The following is an 18,623-nucleotide window of genomic DNA, read 5'->3' on the forward strand; positions in this document are numbered from 1 at the left end:
ATGACTGGCTTCGGAGCCAAACGCCGCAGCTGGCGTGGCATCCAAAAATACCAGGATACCTGTAGTTCGTCGGAGACCCGCATGCATGAACCGGCCTGCCCTATTCGACATAGAATGCTGCCGCCTGGCGCCTCTGCCGACTGCCGGGTCCTCCGAAGGTCATTGGCGTACCACCGTAGCAGGCTGTCCTCAGCAATATTGTGCTTGTTAGCGTTATTGCCTTGCGGATTCCCTCAGGAGCATAACGAGCCCCTCAATGATGCTGGAATTGAGCTTGCCATCCCACCAGCTGCAGCTGTCACGCCTGCCACTCCAGCTCAGCCACCCCTCCTCTCCCATGCAGCTAATGCTGAAAAAGAAGATGATCGCATGGCCGTTCCTACAGCGCCTCCTTCTACAGCGGATAACGAGGGCCAAACGAGTGCTCCATCCTCCGTCGAAGCTGCCGATAAGACTTTGACTTCAGATTCAGTTTCTTCTCAATCCTCTGATTCTCCGCCAGCGGCTTCTGCCCCAGCGCCGGCCCCGCCTGATGCACGCCACTATGAATCCGCCTCACTCTTCTCCCCCATGACCGTTACGATTGTTATTGGGGCCGGTGAAACCGTGAGGGACTGCACCGAGGAACTCCCATCCCAGAGCTTCCTGATGGGCGTCGCCCGACGTTTCCAGCAGCTCCAGCTATTGCCTCTCCTTGTCGCTTTTGGCCAACAAAGCTTGCGGGTGGTGACGAACAACACGCGCTTTGGTAACCAGATGATGCCTTCTAGTCCTAGGCTGCTACAGCCCGACTCCCTTCTGCTCTCCCGAGAAGCTTCACCAAGGGAGAGGCATCAGCAGACGATGCTCGTAGAAGTAGCGTCGCGAACACCTATGCTGCCGCAATTTGTCTGGGAAAACGGCTCTGGATTGAGGACACGCAATGCAGCAATGCAAGCTAACTTCACTCTATGGCCTAAAAACAGCACTGGAATCCAAGAAAACATCCACCGCTCGCTTTTGGGCCAGACCGCATCCCAGTTGCTCTCTCAATCCCGGTTAATGCGTGGCGCAGGCTCTCAACGTCAGCCGGTCTTCGTGCCACGACGCGTCCAGCAAGGCGTCTTAGAGGGGCTTCAGCATCAGGTCAACTCCAACGAGCTGCAGTGGACTGCGCCACAGCTGCAGGGCTCATTTTTGGGAAATGTACTGCAGGCTCTCGAAGGGGCTCCCATTCGAGTAAACCTGGGAGACATGGCGTGTGCAGCACTTCCTACATCTGCTCTTAATCGAAAGCTTTCCTGCTGGCTCCTGGGGGCGTTCACTGAGCGCATTCTTTGCCGCACAGCCTGGTTTGACCCCTGCCAGGCCATAAGTGATGAAACAGCTCACGGAAAACCGCCTTTGTCTCCCGTGGTGTTGCCGCCAGGGGGTACTGAGACGCTTGCTTTGCCTCTTAGAAACCTCCTACATGCAAGACGAGGCATCCCTAAGAAAACCCCCAAAGATGTCATTAGCTTGGAGGGACCAACTTACCAGCTACTGTGGCAAGCACTTACTCGACTAGATGACATATGGGCCCTCGCCTACTGCGGCAGAGACTTGCAGTCTCAGAACCCTGCAGGGACAAATAATACTATGCAATCACGCACCAATAAAGACAGAAGACGCTTGCAGGGAGAAGCTCAAGAGCAGCAAAAACAAGGTGATAAGAACGAAGAAAACGAGGGGAAAAGTAATCAGGAAACAGATAACAAGCAAGAGCAATCACCACAAGTCCCCCAACTTTTTGAAAGCGCATCTCTTCCCGGTATTAGAGGGACTCCAGCGCTGTCGTTGTGGACTTTAGGACCGACAACCAAGCCAACCACACGTGCTGCATTGTCTTCTGGGGAGTCAGAATCTACAAAACAGCCAGAAGAGGAACCAGCAAGACTGTTTACGTCTCCTCTCTGGACTTTACAAAATCTGACTCCTGAACCGTCTTCAGGGGGGACAGCAGGTCAAGGGTCTGATGTGCCACCGACAAACCCTTTAGCGCGTGTACCGACGCCTGTAGGCAGCGAAAAAATTTCAGCCCGGGCCCGTAGCTCAACCCGTGAGCTACCTGAGGGAGTGCCGCACCTGCAGGGTCAGGACCTGCTACCTGGCTGGAGGACGGAGCTAATATTAAAGGCTCTTTCCCCAGGCGTGGGGAACAGGACTAATGTCTTAGCAGTGGCTGGGCGAAGAGGAACGGAGGTGCTTATTGCATTTCGAGGTACAAAAACACAAGTTGAGTGGATTTTGAATGGCCAGGCGGAACATGCTTTTAATTGGTTAGGGGATGGAGAAGGTAGGACAGCTGCCGGTTTTTCTCACATCTTCAGCGCCGCTTGGCCAGCACTGCAGGTGTACCTTGCCTCCGTGGACAAGCCTGAGGCACCTCTGAGTCGGATCTTGGTAACCGGTTACTCTCTAGGTGGAGCAGTGGCAGCTCTCATGGCATACGGCATTGCTTTGAACTATCCGACTAAAGTAGACGCAGTTATCTTCGGGGCTCCGCGCACTGGCGACTCTGCGTTCATGGCTGCTTGGGCGAAGCGAGTGAACGGGCGCAATGTTGCGTTCACTTACGACCCAATACCTCGAACGCCCTGCACGGAAATGCCTGCCTGCGACAAGCCAGGCAGCAGAGGCCCGCTTACCCTTCCAAAGAACTTTCTTCGGTTTGCAAATCACTCCCCCAGGATGAATGGCGCAAGTGGCAGGGCAGAAATCCCAGCCATAACTAACGGATACGGCGATTTCTACGGTCTCGTTTCTTTTGGACCTGATGAGCTTGGGGGGTCGTCACGCAGCAGAGTTAGTCCTATGTACGTCAGCTACAATCATATTTGCGCTTACCCATGCTGGCTTGCCACAAAATTCAACCCAGGAGAACGTCGTACATTGTGCGAAATGCCGGAATTTTCCAACCAGTGGAACCCAGCGCTCTCCCCTGACACATGCCCTGCCCTTCTTTCTTAGCTACTCTAGCATTGGAGTGTACAGAGACCTAAGCGCTTGTGGCACGTATTTTTGGCCCTTTTATGTGTCGCTGTGTCTATTCTGTCCAACTACGCTATCAACGCGCTTCTCAATTCCTCCAGAAGCCACTCTAGGCCGCTGTATGTTTGCGGCTACTGCCCCCCCACGAGATTCGTTCACTCAGTCAAATAGCTAGGGGATACGTTCATCGATGTACAGAGTACAGAGGAGAAAAATTACTGATGCTTGCTGTTTCTGTACAGTAAAAGGCGAAACGCTTGCCATGCGTCAGCACTGCGTCAGGTGGTCGTTCAGGCGTAGATATACTCCTAGGCACGCCTGGAGGCATAGGGACCACGAGGAACTCAACATCTTTTTAGCATTCCCTCGCGAGAGTAGCCAGAATTCTACAGTGTCACTGCCATTAGGCATAGTGAGGCGGGAATTTGTTGCGGCTCTTGTCTATCCCAGCGCTTGGTCGCTAGTGAGAACCCAGCCTGCGTTTCTCTGTAGGCGCACACGCTTCTTATCGAGGTAATGCCCCTCTGTCTGCAGCTGCAAGCATAGAGTGGAGACCACTTTGGTTCTCTCTCCACACACAATAGATACTGAAGTTACAGTTTAAGTTCCACTGGCAGCGACGAGAAAATTGAAAGTCCGTGTATTGCCTGGCTCCGAGGGCAAACCAAAGTCTGCGCAGACGCCATCGAGTTCTTGTTTGGGGAGCAATCCTCATATCCGAAGACAGGGCAACCTGGTAACAGTTGCTTCTTCGTGATTTGATGGTGCAAAGGGATTCAGGGTGAACGACCCCATCGAATATTTTTCTGCGGTCACTTTTGAGAGCAGGATAATTGAGAAACTATACTGCCATATCAAGGTTCGTCGACAGATGCCCTGATATTCCCCAGCAGGACGCACTCCCCGCTTGCTACGAACTATATATTTCCCTCCTTTACGAATATAACAAGTTACAAGCGAGCCAGTTCGTCGGGGCGGCTGCCTCTCTGGTAACCGCTGGATACTCTCGCTGTCAAGTAGACAGGCTTTGGTTTAGACGGCTACAACTGTGAAATGCCGCAAATATGGTCTTGCAGTGTGGTACTCAGCTCGCTGAGAAACAAGCGCGGAAATATGCGTCGGAATAATGAAGCTCCTGCGTCGAGTACACTTTTAAGAATAGTATCGAGCCACACCTATTTTTCCTTTAGAGGAGCAGGTGCTTGGGTTTCAGCAGGTGGCTTCACCGTTACCGAAGTGCCGCTTTGGGTATCTGCAATCTTTCCTATCAACTAAAAAATCACGGCAGCCTGCAATGAGCCTCATCCACGATATCTGTGATGATAGGACATAAAGGATACTAGTTCATAAGGCGTGTTGCTTAAAAAAATTAAGTAAGTCCCACGGACTTTCCCGCTCTTCGACTCGAGGCAATACTTCCGACGTTTGCGCCGAAAGTGAAGAAAGGTGTGGGCTCGTACTGAGGAGATCAGCGTCACATCTTTAAGTGCGCCTGAAGCTGAATTCTCTTGTTACAGCTCTCTTCACTTAATGCAGGGTTTTGTTCGCACGGGCAAACAGTTGCAAAGCAATGGTGAAAGAGCCTTCACGCGCTGCCTGCGTGTCCCAACGAGCACGCGTTGCTTTGCCTGTCTTGTTGCAAGTGGCTGTGCTTCTTAATGGAGAAGCGACACAACTTCCGCTCCCTCAAGAACAGCAGCCCAGCGTCCCAAAGCGGTAGCCTCTTCGGCTCCCCGAGAAACAAATTTAACGGAATCGTTTGCGTCTCCTGTATACGAGCTTTCAAACTTACTTCGCTGCCAGTCCTCTACAGCACAGGTGTAACCAGCTGCAGCGCATGATGCACAGAACAACCCCGTTTGGCCCCGTCGACTCGTAAGATGATGGAGCCTTACTAATAGCGTAAAAAGGATGGCAAATCGCCAGAGCCACCAATACCCCTCACCTTCGTCGCAAGCAGAGTAAAGGCACTCCACAAGCCCCTGGTCGGAGAATGCCTTCATGCACCCTTCTACGGATGGCTGTTGTTGCTCTGGATCCCTAGAGGGAGCACATCAATGCAATCTTTAGAAGCCCCAATACCTAAACGAGCGCCCGCAATTTTGTCGCGTTATACTCAACGAAGCACGGCTAAAAAGGTGGCCAATCAGACTACCTCACCACAGTGCTTTGAGACGGGACTGAATTGTCCCATGCAACGCCCTGCAAACCCTCTGCCCATCGCTGCAAAGGTCATCAACAGCCGAAAGACATTTCACGTCCACTGATTCCACCGCAAGCAATAAAGAACCGCGAGAAAGCGCTTCACTTAAGTTAATCTGCAACCAAAATACGCCAGAAAGCCGCAATATCGCAAGCTGGTCTCGCAGATATCGACATGGCGACGCCTGATGTGATCGTAGACTCCTGCTTGCGACAGCAGTGTCGACAAGAGAGATAACAACCACATATCATTCGCAAGCTTCATCAGATTTTCCCGCAACACAAGAAAATTGTTATAGGGGCACCTTCAGCCTCGTCAGATAGACTGGTGCTATAGCCAGGAGTCATAATTGTATGAATGATGGACAAGTATAAAGAAATATGGTAATGGGGTCCTTACAGTTAGACTGAGCTGGAGCACGGGAAGCTCGTCGTTTGAGGGCGCCAAAAATGTCTTGAAGATTAGATGAGGCAGTGAAGGCTCCAATCCTTGATCCTCAACTGGAAAAAGACCAAAAGAAATAGAAAAAATAGGTGTGGCTCGAGACTATTCTAAAAAGTGCACTCGACGCAGGAGCTATGATCTGCCACCAATTCGTGCAACCGCAAGCAGTGCAAATTGCGCCTACAGCATTGCCCATAATACGATCCAAATAAACGTACAGCTAACAGATGTAACACTTGTGAAGGAATGAAGAACAAGGAGCAGCTGGTCATGCAGCAGAGCGACTCTTCCAGCAGCCGCATGTGCATGAAGCAGAAGCGCCCTCACAACAGACAAGTTCGGGAAGGGTGGGGCTCCTAGGACTTCAGAATGACTATCAGTTGCTCCCGCTGCACTGCTGCTGCCTGTCTCCGCAGATGACCAGTTGCTCATGTCATCGCTGCGATTAAAACCCCTCATATCAGTGTCATGGCGGAAACGGTCAGCAGAGGATTCTGCTGAAGTGAGACCAAACGAGTCCTGTGTCGTCGCTGCCCCCATATGCTCATCACCTTCATCACCTCTGCATCTTTGCTAACAAATAAAAGACAGAAACAGCGTTAACGCAATTTCTTTAACAGCAGGCAAGATTGAGCGTCTTGACACGCGTTAGCCACACAGCAACAAAACAGCTCACCTGCTGCAGCATCTGCTGTAGCGACCGCTGCACAGCTCCTAGAAGGAAATAACGCAGCAAGTCCACAGTAAACATCCACCTTTTATGTGGAGGTAGAGCATCACCATTGGCCGCGCCAGTGGCCGTAGCTGCTGCTGCTGCAGCTCGTAACACTGGGAAACGAGATTGCAGCTTGCAGCTGGTAATGGGTAAGAATCGCGGTTCACTGACTGTGCCTTGCACTGCGTCTGCCTGATGTCGCCGCGACGCAACACCAGTCTGGCACGCTGCTGAGGCACCTGGTGCTGGACACACTGCATCTGGGACCGCTGCACCGGCGTCTTGTGCTCTTCCTCGCCGAGGGGCTAGCAGTGGTGTGCAGACTGCAAAGTCGCTGAAAGGGCCTCCTGGAGGAAAACACGGCCTCATTATTTGCACGCGTTGCCTTAGTGGTGTCGACGAATCAGTAGCAGCAGCAGGGATTTGCGAAGCTCTTTTGGCTGCAGCTTTTGTAGGCACGGAAGCAAGTTGAGGAGCAGGCTGCGACCGCTTTAGCATCTGTGCTGGCTCCGCCGCCTGGCGATCCCAAGAAATAGCGATCCTTGTTGAAGCCACGGGATAATCGGCTGAGGCACAAGGCCCATGAAACGGGCTACTGCTGCATTCGCGCTGCGCCACTGCATCTGTGCCACAGGTTCCGGCAGCCAACTGGAGCGCAGCCACACTGGGAAGGGACCGAGGCCAGGCTAACTCGGCGACTAGCCCTGTAGTGCTGACTCGATGTATGCGGACCCCACTAAGGCGTCCAAATGCTTCAACAATGCTCTCCTTGTGGCGGATATCCGCAAGAAGCTGCAAAACAGAAAAAAGTGCACTGGCGCTGGAAAACAGAATGGAGGTCTCCATAAAAGCCAGCAACAGCAGGAAACCACGTGCTATACCTCGTCAAGATATGTGCCAAGAGAAGCTAGCAACACTACTGTAGTCTTCTTGCACACCCGCAGATCGCTACTTGCGTCGTCGAATCCCCTAATCTCCGCCTCCATCGCCGCTATTTCCTCCGCCAGCTGCGCAACAGGCAAGATAAAACAGACCTGCGATCGTAGCAAATGAAGAGGCTTTATGAGAAGCTGAAAGCGATCAACTCACCTGGGTCTCCTGTTCCAAAAAGTGGCCCAAAGATGCGGCCGTTCCGTCAACATTTTTGGCCGCAGACTGCAGCGCGAAGTGACGTTCTTCCGCCATAGCACTGCGCACGCTCAAACATGCTGACGGTGAATTGAAGTTGCACCGTGTTATTATCAATATGGTTAGAACGGAGCACAATTGCCAAACCAGCAGGCGCGTGAACAGTTCTGCAACAGAATAGCTCTGCAACAGCAGCGACGCTGAATCATGCGATGAGCATGTACTATGAGCATGTACTGATTCTAAGCAGAATCTAAAAAGCTGTGCAGCAACAGTGCGCGGAGAAAAATAGGTATCCATGGCGCTCAACGCAAAAGAAATTCCTGCGCCATGTCTTGCAGAGACCATCGACACCGTTATCCGATTGCCGAAGAAGATAGACACTACGCATACGACGCACATGAAGCTCGACTCCCAGGATTCCTTGCTCAATCGGAGTCGTTTCGCCTCTGCAGCTCGCTCAGTCTGGCTGGAAGCGACCTCTAAAGCCTCCCCCAATTGCTGCAGCAGCAGCCAAAGCACAACAGATGCGTGTGTCTGGCAAAGAGCTTGCCTTCGATATGGCAAGGTTTCTGGCCTTGCATCTGGTGAAGTGCTGCTTCTGAAAACCAACAGTAACAGCAGATATACCTTGAAGTCCTGTGATGTCTGCTGAAACAGCGGCTCAGTATGATCTCGCAGCTGCTGCTGCAGCACTTCCTGAGTCTTTTCATAGACCTCTTCCCATTCCCTACGTGTTTTGGCTCGTTGCGTTAACAGCTGTTCTGCCTCTGCTGCAGCAAAAGAGGCGCCACGCTTCATCAGTCGCTGGCTTAGAAACTCTTGGATCTCTGACGCCTCATCGCCTCTTTCATGCATATTGCCCTGTGTTGCAATATCTTGATGCTGTTTCTCGCTAAGCTGTAACTGCAGCACACGCCTATTCGCATTCAGAAGTTTCTTGACACCCATAAGCCTTACAAACACAATCAGAAGACCAGTTACTGCAGCAGTAGTCTAGCAGCCGTGAGACCACAGCTCTCCACTCACTTCTTGTAGGCGCTCCTCTCTGAAGTCCACCCAAGATATACATGGAGAAGCGCGCTGCGCCTCAGCAGCTGGCTTGGCATGCGTATCTCGTGCAACTGGCTTAGATGGTGTTTCTGCTGCTGATGTCCGTTCCACAGGTGAGACGTCATTATCTCCCTCCGCAATGACAGTAAGGGCTCTCGGTAAGCCCTGTAACAGTTTGTTCGTCAAGGCATTCAACGCTCTCCATTGTGTGCGCCACTGTGGGTTGACGCTGATGCTGGTAGCTTTGTCGGCAGTCGCGTTGCTCACACTCTTTCGGATCTCGCTGCTGTTGCCGTGGCAGTGACTGTTTGTGCTTGATGCTGCTGCTGCACTGGCGTCCGATTCCCTCCTTGATTCTTTGGGAGAGCCCAAAGGCGAACGAGACGCCTCGCAAACACGATCATTGCTGCAGCAGTTGCTGGTGGAAGGCCCTCCAGTTAAGGCACCGCCATTTGATTCTGAAGTGGCTTCTTGTAACTTGACCGAGTCCCCGCACCGTTGCTGCTGATAGCTGCAAGAACCATTGGGGACTGCGTCAAAATGGGGCTGTGGCTTTTCGATATCCAGCTGTCGTCGCCCCTGCTGTTGCTCCTGTTGCTTCGTCGGCGATTCCTCTGTGTTCGTAGCGCCGTCACATAAGTGCACTCCCCTCTCGTGCACATCGTGCAATGCTGCATCTTCTGTATGCCGTTGCTCCAAGGGGCCTTGCTGCTTCTGCTCTTGCCTGCGCTGCTGTACCGCTGCTTCGGCTTCAAGCTGATGCCTGACACTAAGGAGGAAAGACATAGCAGACGTGCTCACGATGCGGGACCCGCCTCCTCCGGTAGGGACTGCTAGCCGAGGAGACAACGGCGCGTCTCCGCTGAGGGGATCAGGTCCCGCAAATGGAGTCAGGGGAGTTGAGGAAATATCAGAGGTGCTTGGTGAATCAAGCTCTGCTTCAATACCGGAACCCCTCCGTTGCTGCTGTTGTTGGTGGACCAGTATCTGCTCTGTGCCTGTACCACTGGGAAGAGATGCATGGGCAGTTCCGTTCGGCTCGCCCTCTTCGAAACTTGCTTTGAGGCATGCAACAGGAGGAAGCGCTATCGCTGTTCCGTACGTGGGTGCGTCCACCAAAGTGAAGGGGACAGTTTGCTGCCGGACTTCAGAACCAGAATCTGCTAGGCTGCTGGTGGAATCGTTCGTTGAATGCAACGGATCTTGCTCATGCTGGTGTTGCTGCGTAAAATGCGCAGCAGCGGCAGGCGGATCCCTATGGCTGTCTATGGCCTCATCCCTAGTATGGTGGGGCTTCTTTTCTGCCGCTGCCGCTGCTGAGGCTTGCACCGAAGCAGCAGGGGAAGGAGCACCAGCGCCATTGGAAACAGCAACACCGCCCGATGTTCGCGACTTTCCTTCAGGCAGGGGCCTAGCAGGGGCCTTTCGTTGGGGAGTCGGGTCTGCATGCAACGGCTCGCTCATGGCCGGTGCCACAAGGCAGGAGGCGGAATGTAGCAGTAATTCTGTTTCTCCTTCACTGCTCACCACCAGCACTCGCGTCGAAGAACAGCAGCAGGTAAAGGTGCCGCCGTCTCCGACAGAAGCTTGAGCTTCACCACGAGTTTCAGCTGAAGAACGTCCGCTCGTAACCTCTGGTACTGTGTCTGCTATGGGTATTCCTCCTTCTGACGTGGCTTGTCGACTCGGCCTTCCAAGTTCCCCATTCGTCTCCTTCCCTGAAACCCCGTCTCTTGCAGTCTCTGTTGTCGTAGGAGCTGACCTACCAGGTGATGCTATGCGTTTTTTAGCTGGTGACGCTTCACTTTTCGATGCCTGTGCTTCAGAAAGGTGCGTGGTGCAGGGTGATGGAGTGTGTATTGTTAATTCACGCGCTACCTCGAGTGAGAGTTCAACGGATGTAACGACCCCCGTAACCGCAGTTTCCTGTGCGAACTCCGTTCGATCCTCCGTTTCAGCCGCTGAAACTTCTGCATCATTGGAAGTTTCAAGCTCCTCTGCAGCCTCTTGAGCTTCCAAGTTTGCCTTCGAGCTTAGCCTGCTTCCTAGGGTAGTCTGACGGCGATGCTGCCGGTCTTCCGCTGGGTAATTACAGTTCTGAAGCTGTGACTCGGATGCTTCACCTTGCACTGGATAGTGAGATGTACGAACTCGACAAAGGTTGTCAAAGGGGCTTTGTGGGTCCAGCGGCATGGCTTCAGACCGGGCAGTGATGGAGGCTGGCGTGCCCTGCTGCTGCTGACACTGATGTTCTTGTTGCTGTTGCCGCGGCTGGTCAGACGAGTTGGCAAGCCCAACTGAATGCCTCCTATTGCAACCAGGCTGCATTCCACCTACCTCTGTTTCTGTGGGCACTAATGCTGTCGGCAAAAAGACTGCTGGCGGCGCGTCACTGTCAGTGCGTGCCATCGCCTCAGCGGGCTGATCGGCCCACGGGGACTTCTGACAGTCACCACCGCCTGATGCACTTTGACGTTTAGGAAGTGGGGTGAAAATGACGCGCCGAGAAGAGATACTACGCGCACTAGTGCAGGCTGACGCCGCCCTGAGGATGCTCTTCACTGGACTGACACCAGCTGTTGGATGATCCGCAGTTGGTGTTGCCGTAGCAACGGCAAGTGTCGCCACAGCGCTCGGCACTGCTTCTGTACACGCTGGTGACAGTGGAAATGCTGCACGAGGTTTTGGTGGCGTGTGTCTATCCAAGCGCATCGAACACTGCTGCCAAGACACCGCGGAAAAACGCACTGGGGTGACTGGGGCGGAAGCTGACGCTGCTGGTGCTGTCCGTTGAAAGCTTGATACGCTGCTTCTCTTTCCCAGGCTTCGAAATTGTACATAACTCTGCTGCAGATGCGTATGGGTGTGCCTGCTTCTGAGAGGAGATGCGTTTTTCTCTGTGTTGCGCCGCGTCTCCTCTCTTAGCCTCGTGTCGGACATGGAAGAGCCGTCGGAGCTAGTGCTGTAGCGCCGGGACCGCACACGCCCTTTGTGTGTTGTGTCAAGGCCCTGTTCGGGCTCGTGACGCGCTACTCCCCGAGCTTCTGGAACGGCCAAGTTCTCAAACGCTGAGTTAGCTGTCTCCCGCGATCCTGCAAAATCACTCTGCTTTAGCGAAGGGCTTGAGCTACGAGGTGACACGCTGTGCTCTTCGCTAGGAGACTTCACAGAGAAAGATTCTTTTTCCGTCAGAGACAACTGGGTTTGCTTCTGCGCCATCAAATCCTTTGCCGGGTCTATATTTTCGTTAGTGCTTTCGAGGACGGACTTTCTTGCCGAGTCATTTTGTCCGTCCCGCACTTCATCCAGAGTACAGTGTTCATCCGGTCGAAAAGTTGAGGTCGACTCTGTATTGTGAGCCGAGGACCGCCGCAGACAAGTCATCGAAGTGGAGGACAAAAAGGGAACCAGGGGAGGGTAAAGGTCTGCCGCCGCCCTCTCCTCTGCTTCGGCCGTAGCACCGGTAATTTCCCCAAAAACTGACAAAGGCAAACTGAGGGCCGAGCTGGGGGAAGCTCTGGAGTTGCCTCTCTCGGCTGCTGCCGTGGCATGAACTCCTCCACAAGCATCCGTACTAAGGGCCCCTTCTGAAGGAAGAGTTGACGGAGATATTGCTGGCTGGGTTGCGGCAAGTGTTTCTTCATTTAAAGGCGAATCCACCATCCTGTACGAAAGATGATGACTTGCAGCCGACAATTGCAGTACACCGGGCCACTCTGAACCACGGAAGACACAGCCGCCATCAGACATGTAGTCCCGAACACTATAATCCATCCAGGATAGCCAGGAGGAGAGGGCCTGGCAATTCAGATACGAAAATCGAGCCAGGTTTCGATACTTCTCGGGTGGAGTTAGGCTCAAAATCTGGTGTGTATGGTGAACACACAGTTGGGGCTGCTGGGGTCGGTGGGTTAGGGGCGGGAGTCGTGGTGACAGGGGACTGCAATTCGCTGTAATGGTCCGCAACAGTGAATGCTAATAAAGAAAGCATTTCTTTCATATATTTGTGCTTTCCTTTGTGTGATTTCACCTGTGCTGACATCGACTGATGATCTGGCGCTTCACCCGTGGTAGGCAGTACCACTTCAGGATTACAGCGCCAGCCTTAGTGAAAGTCGTGTGCTTCCCGGAGCAGCAAATTGATTTTCAAGGTAAATAGGGACACTACCAGAGCAGCGCTGCCCTGCGGGTATAACTTATCGATGTTGGGGCCAAAGGCTGTAAGGGCCTGTCGGGGGAGCTATATAGCAGGCTAACCCCGTTAGCTTATTACGCACAGCCTAAAGAAACCAAGCATACAAGTCAGCTTAACGACTGATAGATGTGGGGTTACGCCATATGCAACAGCTCTGCGGAAGGTATAATGACAGCAAATGCAACACGGTCGTAGAGAGCTTTTGTCGAGAGGTTCGGTGTTGGTAGCTACTAAGGTATCCCTGAGGCAATACCTAGCGCTGTATTGAGATGCCAGCTGCAACGGATTTTCATGAAAACCAACAGGCCCCTCAGTGTGGCAGCTATAGGTTACCACAGAGACGCTGCACACACTACTTCACTGTGTGCTTGAATACCGTTCCACCCTAGGTGAGTATTCAGTTATAAAAGGCGGATATGAAATCAAGTCGTACACAGTGGCCAGTTGTTCCTCATAGAATGTACAAGAGTGACTCCTAGGAGGGTATCCATATAACATGGCTTCGAGCATGAGAGTAGTGGCGGAATCAGTGGGATGAGGTGGGATGAGGAAGGCTCTGAAGAAACAATTGCTGAACGCGCTATCCTCAACACCCATCATAAACCGCTTGAAGATTTCAGTGGACGCTCATGTGTTCAAAACCCACTATGCATTACTCACCCGACCCCCGCTACGCGTGGAGAGTTTTGGCTCTCGGAGCGCCTCCTGAAAGAGTTTGATGATATTCCCCAGCGCCATAAGCAATATGGAGCTAGATCAAAGCCAATGTTTCTCTCAGGAGCATGTCTTCCGAGTGGGACCCTCAGTAAAGCAGTTTCTGTTTACGGTGCTCGAAAATTTAGAGTCTGAGGCAGCCCAGATTCCCAAATCTCATGCATTGCTGCATTGGTAATTCTCCGGAAATACTCCTCTGTGTTGCACGCCCCTTCACGGACAAGCAAGAAATCGAAACAGATTTAGCTTGGATCCGTTCGACGCATAGCCGTATGTCTGTAGAATTGTTAATATGATTTCCTAATCGATTTTCATGGCACCACCTATCCGCCTGTTTGGGCAAACCAGTGCAATGCCTCACTGCTAAGTGGAAAGCACGATGATGCCACTAAGCGAGAGTAGGATTCACGAAGGGAGAGCTTACAACAAGAGTGCTGTCAAGCAAGGTAGGGAAAATTAGGGAAGGTCATCCTCCGATGTTGAGTACAAAGATAATGCCGAGGGTCACAGCAAGCTGCTCACATTTGTGGCATGGTCTGTCCTTCCAGTATGTGAAGCTTTGCTGTCCTCAGTTTCCACCTTACCGCTGACAACAGAGAATTAGGCTTTTTTGGCAATGGGGTGAAGTTCAGCAAGAGCACGTTCTAGCATGCAAATTTACCGGTGCCATGCCGAGTGGCAGAAAGAATGGACCAGCTTAACGCTGTAAGCTTATTCACCAGGCTAGGCCCAGCGAAATTCTCAGATAGGATTCTTCTGTGCTTACATAGATGCACGCTTGCCTCAAAGTGGCAAAGACACTGGATGAACTTTTGAATTATATTGTATTTTCGTTTTTATTATCAGCCTTTCCTCAGAATGAAAGGCTTTGCCCGTATCTCTCGATATGCTTATAGCTTCTGATAGTACTTCTGACGCTGCGAGCTCCAAATCCTGGCCTCCATGCAGAACACCTTGAACTTGATCTGTTGCAGTAGCTAGATCTCTTCAACTGTAGCAATTTTTAATTTCAGTATGTGTAGCACGGCCTTTTTTCAACCTCTGGAGTTCGTTCCTGAGCAACTTTCTAGTGCTGCTCACTACAGCTTTTCTCTATCCAACATGACTCCGCCGTTCCTTTTGGAAAACTTCCACTCTAGGCGTTTTAACCTTTGTCCTTGACCTTCGCTGTCTAATTTTCCCAACACGCCTTTGGGCCCGCTTTTTGCGTCATCGTTGCTGTGCCTGTTGCCTCTGCAGTAGCAGCCAGCGCACGTTTCAAACTGTATGTCTGCTGCTGCTGCATATCTTCTTGTGCGTAGCTCCTAGCAGTCAATGGTGCTTACTCCCCCAGAGCAGCTGCTGGCAAGTTCTGTCCGGTCCTATGACAATCACCGTCTCCCGCTCTCCCCGTGAATGTTCTGTCCTTGTGTGTGAGTGTAATCGCTCTGCAACAGCAAGTAGCTGTCCCATCATGCGATGTTGGCAGTGGCCGTAGGTGATCTCAGGTGTTCAGTTATGCATTCGTCAAATGTCTATTTCTCACTTGGGCCACTGGTCGCTCTCTGGCATCCTCCCTCGCTTAAATTCAGCCTCTACAGTAACTCTATCAATGCAGACCCGTTATTTCTTTCTCGCAGTGCAATTACCTCATGTTCTTTTCATTGATTCATTTGATATTCTCCCGTTCTTTACTTGCGCGCCGCTCGTTTGCTTGCATACGTGTCTATTTATTCTATCATTCTCCACTGCTATGTCTTTTTGCTTTGCGGCTCCGTTTTTGCTTCAACTGATGCCACTTTCTGCATTCCAGTTGCATACAGACCTCAATCCTGTCTCCTACTATTACCCACCATTTGTTCTTTCTAACTTGCGGTGTTACAGATTCCTATTGTATGTTGCCCGTCTATTGTCTCTCTTTTTTGAGCGCCTACCAACACCAGCTTGTGTTTTGCTAGGCATTTTCTTGCCTAATTATCCGTGGCCAGTAATGAAATTCTAATAGATTGATTAAACTTGAAAATGCACGTAACGACTTATCAAAATTTTAGGCGAATATAGAGATACAAGAAATATATCCTTATATTCGCCTTTTTGGTAAGCTTTTATGTATGTTTCCAATGTCGGGTCAATATATTAGATATTCATTACTGATATCTAAAATGCTCAATCTGTGTTCTCCTTCTAGGCATGGCATGGTTGTGCAACTCGATATTCATCGTAAGGGTGAATATGTGAGCGTGCTCCTGCACTGTCATGTGCCATGCCCAGCTTCCTTGCTCGGTCGCTGCACCGCCGCAGAAGAAACGGCAATCTCAGATCAACGCCATTTGAGGGACTTAATGAATATTTTGCCGAGCGTGAAGGGAAAATAACAGTGGAGTAGTGGACGTAGGATGTAAGTTGAACGGCATACGAAGCAATAGAGTAATGGAACTCAGATGCTTACGAGATGGTGGGAACATGAGGGGACGATGTGGTGGTTGGTGCCCCTTGAAGGCATCTCTTGCGGAGCTGTCAAGTTCGTAGAATCGCAGGCAGCCGATGATACTGTAAGTGAGTTCCAAGGAACGCATTCTTCAGGTGCTTCCTCTCACTTCACGAGGTACTGGGAGACGTCGCCTGTTCCTGGCCGCTCCAAGATTTAGTCGACCTGGTGGCAATCAGTGAGGTCCTCAACCGCGTAACGCATGAGAAGTGAACCAACAACGGCTTCTCCAGCAACCCGGCTAGGGTCGCGAGGGCCGTGTCGCAGAAGGTGAGTAAGGCGGAAAATGTCCTGAACGTGGACGGCAATGCCGGATGATACACCACCGTGCCGATTCACTCGCTGATGGTAAGCGAGCCGCGCCCAGAAGGCTCAAATTTAGAGCATGCTTTGATAGCTGCTAAACAGTTGTTGCTGAGGCAGACCTTGTCTCCTACAGCATTCTCAGCAGCGTGCCTTCTGATCTCCGCATGCTTTTTACTGCCGCTTCGCGTATCGGACGTGCTTTGCGAGCGCAGAGTTGCTCAAGCAGCTTGTTCATGGGAGGAAGGCGATGCCAAAACAACTAAAATGCCGAGAATGATGGTCGTGAGGTGTTTCTTGCCAGTCATGGCCTCACGTAGAAGAGTGACTCAGCTTATTATCGGTGGATTCGAGAGCCAGTCAAACTGAATGTAGCTCCGAAGCATTTGTTCCAGCGTGAGATTGACGCTCCTAGTTTTTCCATCCCTGTGAGGATGTAAAACAATTGGAAAGGCACGCTTTGTGTCGGCCGCACAGCTGCTGCCACAGATCTGAGAAGGAACGAGGGTCTCGACCAAAATTGAGAACCGCCGAAAGACTCTGACACCGAATAGGCCATCTGTAGGCAGCTCGACAGTGTCCACTGCAGTTGGCGTCTTCTTTCCAGAAATCAATTGGACCATCTTGCTTGGAGAGTTAACGACAGCTAAAATGGGGTTCTGGTGCAAAGCAATGAAGAGCAGGCTAGTGACGTAATCCGGACTTGCGCGGCTGCAACGGCCAATGAGAATAAGCACCGGCTGGAGAACTTCAGCAGCCTTCTGTGTGGGAGGTTGGATAGCTCAACAGAGAGTACAAGGCTCCATGTACTCCATAGTATAGGTTGGAAACTAGGGCGGCCTTCTCTGTGGGAGCTTTAATAGCTCAACAGAGAGCACAATGTTCAACCTACCCCATAGTATAGGTGTGCACTCGTGACCAGGAGTAGTACTAGCTGCGCGTGAGGAGAAGAAAGTATTTTGCCGCCCTCGCAGCCTCGGTGTCACGTGATCTTTATGACCTTGAAGTGCACAAGCACGCAATGGGATGAACTGCAGGCCACAAATCCGCCATGTACCCTCGGTACAAAAGACGCAGATAGCGCAATTTACTGCAAAAGCTGAGCGGGGTCTTGCGTGACCTGCATTGGATGGCTTCTCTAGTTAACTGCACCGCAGTGGGATGCATTTCTGGGAATGCAAGAGACTTTGACTAAGCGGGAGTCCATTCTTGCATATATTACGGACTCTTGTTCTCAGTCGGGAGCGCTGGCTTGTGCTGGCTTGGGCACTATAAAACATTATGGTTCTGGTGGAGAGAGAAATACGTCTTGAGAGGGCGCGTGCAAAGCAGCCGCTGGAGGGAAATCGTGATTTTGTCGAACCGCAGTGTAAGGATAGTGCGAAGCAGTAGCAGTGAACGTGCGGAACACCCTCGTGCACATGCATACAAGCGCTTGATGGCCAACCAGTAGCCTCCGGGTGTCATAGGATTTTTGGCACTACTCAGCAACAAAAACCAACTCGGCGATTACCAAGGTCGCGAGAGCAGGAAGTGGTGGAACTCCCGGGGAGCTCAACTACTGAAGGCGAAATCGGATATTGGGGCAGGCAAGGCAGTGCTTCCCCCTCCTGATTGTGTGCGCCTTGCAAATAACTGATGTTGAGCTGTTGAAAGCTGGTAAGAAAGTCAAGCCAACGAGCAGCGCGGCTATGGGGAGGTTTCGAATTGTTGAACTGCTCTTATTGAGTGAGAACTTGTTAGGAGGTGTACCCCGTAGCTTTCGCAGTGCGTGAAACTCCTGTGAAACGACAAGGAGAGAAATTTCTGGCTACATACTGGTATTATATTGAATGCAATTTTCTTAGCAAAGCTCACTATCTGACCAAAGAAACCGATTGGGTGGTGCTTTGTTCGAAAACTACCCCTTGTCGTGCAGCCAGACGCATCTACATTCGGCTCGAAGGCATCGTGGTGTCCGGAACGAACAGGGTCGCGTAATCAGTCAGCCGCTACTCAAGGCGCTGCAAAGCTGGCGTGCGAAGCAACGTAAACTGGAACAGGCCGCGCCTGCTATTGACAGTGATAGAAGTTGGGCGGCGTCAGCTTAGCCAGCGAACATGAAGCTGCAACTGTAGCTTATAGTGCCGAGGAGTTGCCATTCTTCCGTGCCCTTAGCCAGCAACTGAGACGAGGAGCTAGCAGCAAGTATCTGTCCAGCGAATTCGCACTTGGGGGAACTTGTAGCAGTAGTTTTGCGTGAGGAAGTTGCTTAACAACCATAGCAGAATTTCAGCATTTGTAACGAGGCGGACGCTCTAGATCAGCACACTGTCAAGACAGGCAACAACAGCAGTTCCTAATAAAGGTCAAAAGTATGTGTTGGTGCTGGTCCGTGCACAAGGCTGAGCTC

The 18,623-nt window shown here is 51.7% G+C and overlaps 2 protein-coding genes across 2 annotated transcripts; one reads left to right on the forward strand and one right to left on the reverse strand.

The window, feature by feature from the left end:
* On the forward strand, positions 1 to 2,988 carry ETH_00019415 (lipase domain-containing protein, putative; the record flags this gene model as incomplete). Its single annotated transcript, XM_013375743.1, has 1 exon — positions 1 to 2,988. The coding sequence occupies one exon, from the start codon at positions 1 to 3 to the stop codon at positions 2,986 to 2,988; it is 2,988 nt and encodes a 995-aa protein (XP_013231197.1).
* A 1,676-nt stretch (positions 2,989 to 4,664) lies between these two features.
* On the reverse strand, positions 4,665 to 12,215 carry ETH_00019420 (uncharacterized protein; the record flags this gene model as incomplete). The annotated part of the gene is made up of 11 exons (XM_013375744.1): positions 4,665 to 4,837; positions 4,955 to 5,049; positions 5,170 to 5,327; positions 5,612 to 5,712; positions 5,875 to 6,229; positions 6,333 to 7,163; positions 7,253 to 7,378; positions 7,461 to 7,560; positions 7,810 to 8,000; positions 8,130 to 8,405; positions 8,529 to 12,215. The coding sequence occupies 11 exons, from the start codon at positions 12,213 to 12,215 to the stop codon at positions 4,665 to 4,667; spliced, it is 6,093 nt and encodes a 2,030-aa protein (XP_013231198.1).
* Between the last annotated feature and the right edge of the window lie 6,408 nt (positions 12,216 to 18,623).

The sequence above is a fragment of the Eimeria tenella genome, genomic scaffold, assembly GCF_000499545.2.
Source record: "Eimeria tenella Houghton genomic scaffold, Eth_scaff3, whole genome shotgun sequence".
NCBI classification, from domain to species: Eukaryota; Apicomplexa; class Conoidasida; order Eucoccidiorida; family Eimeriidae; genus Eimeria; species Eimeria tenella.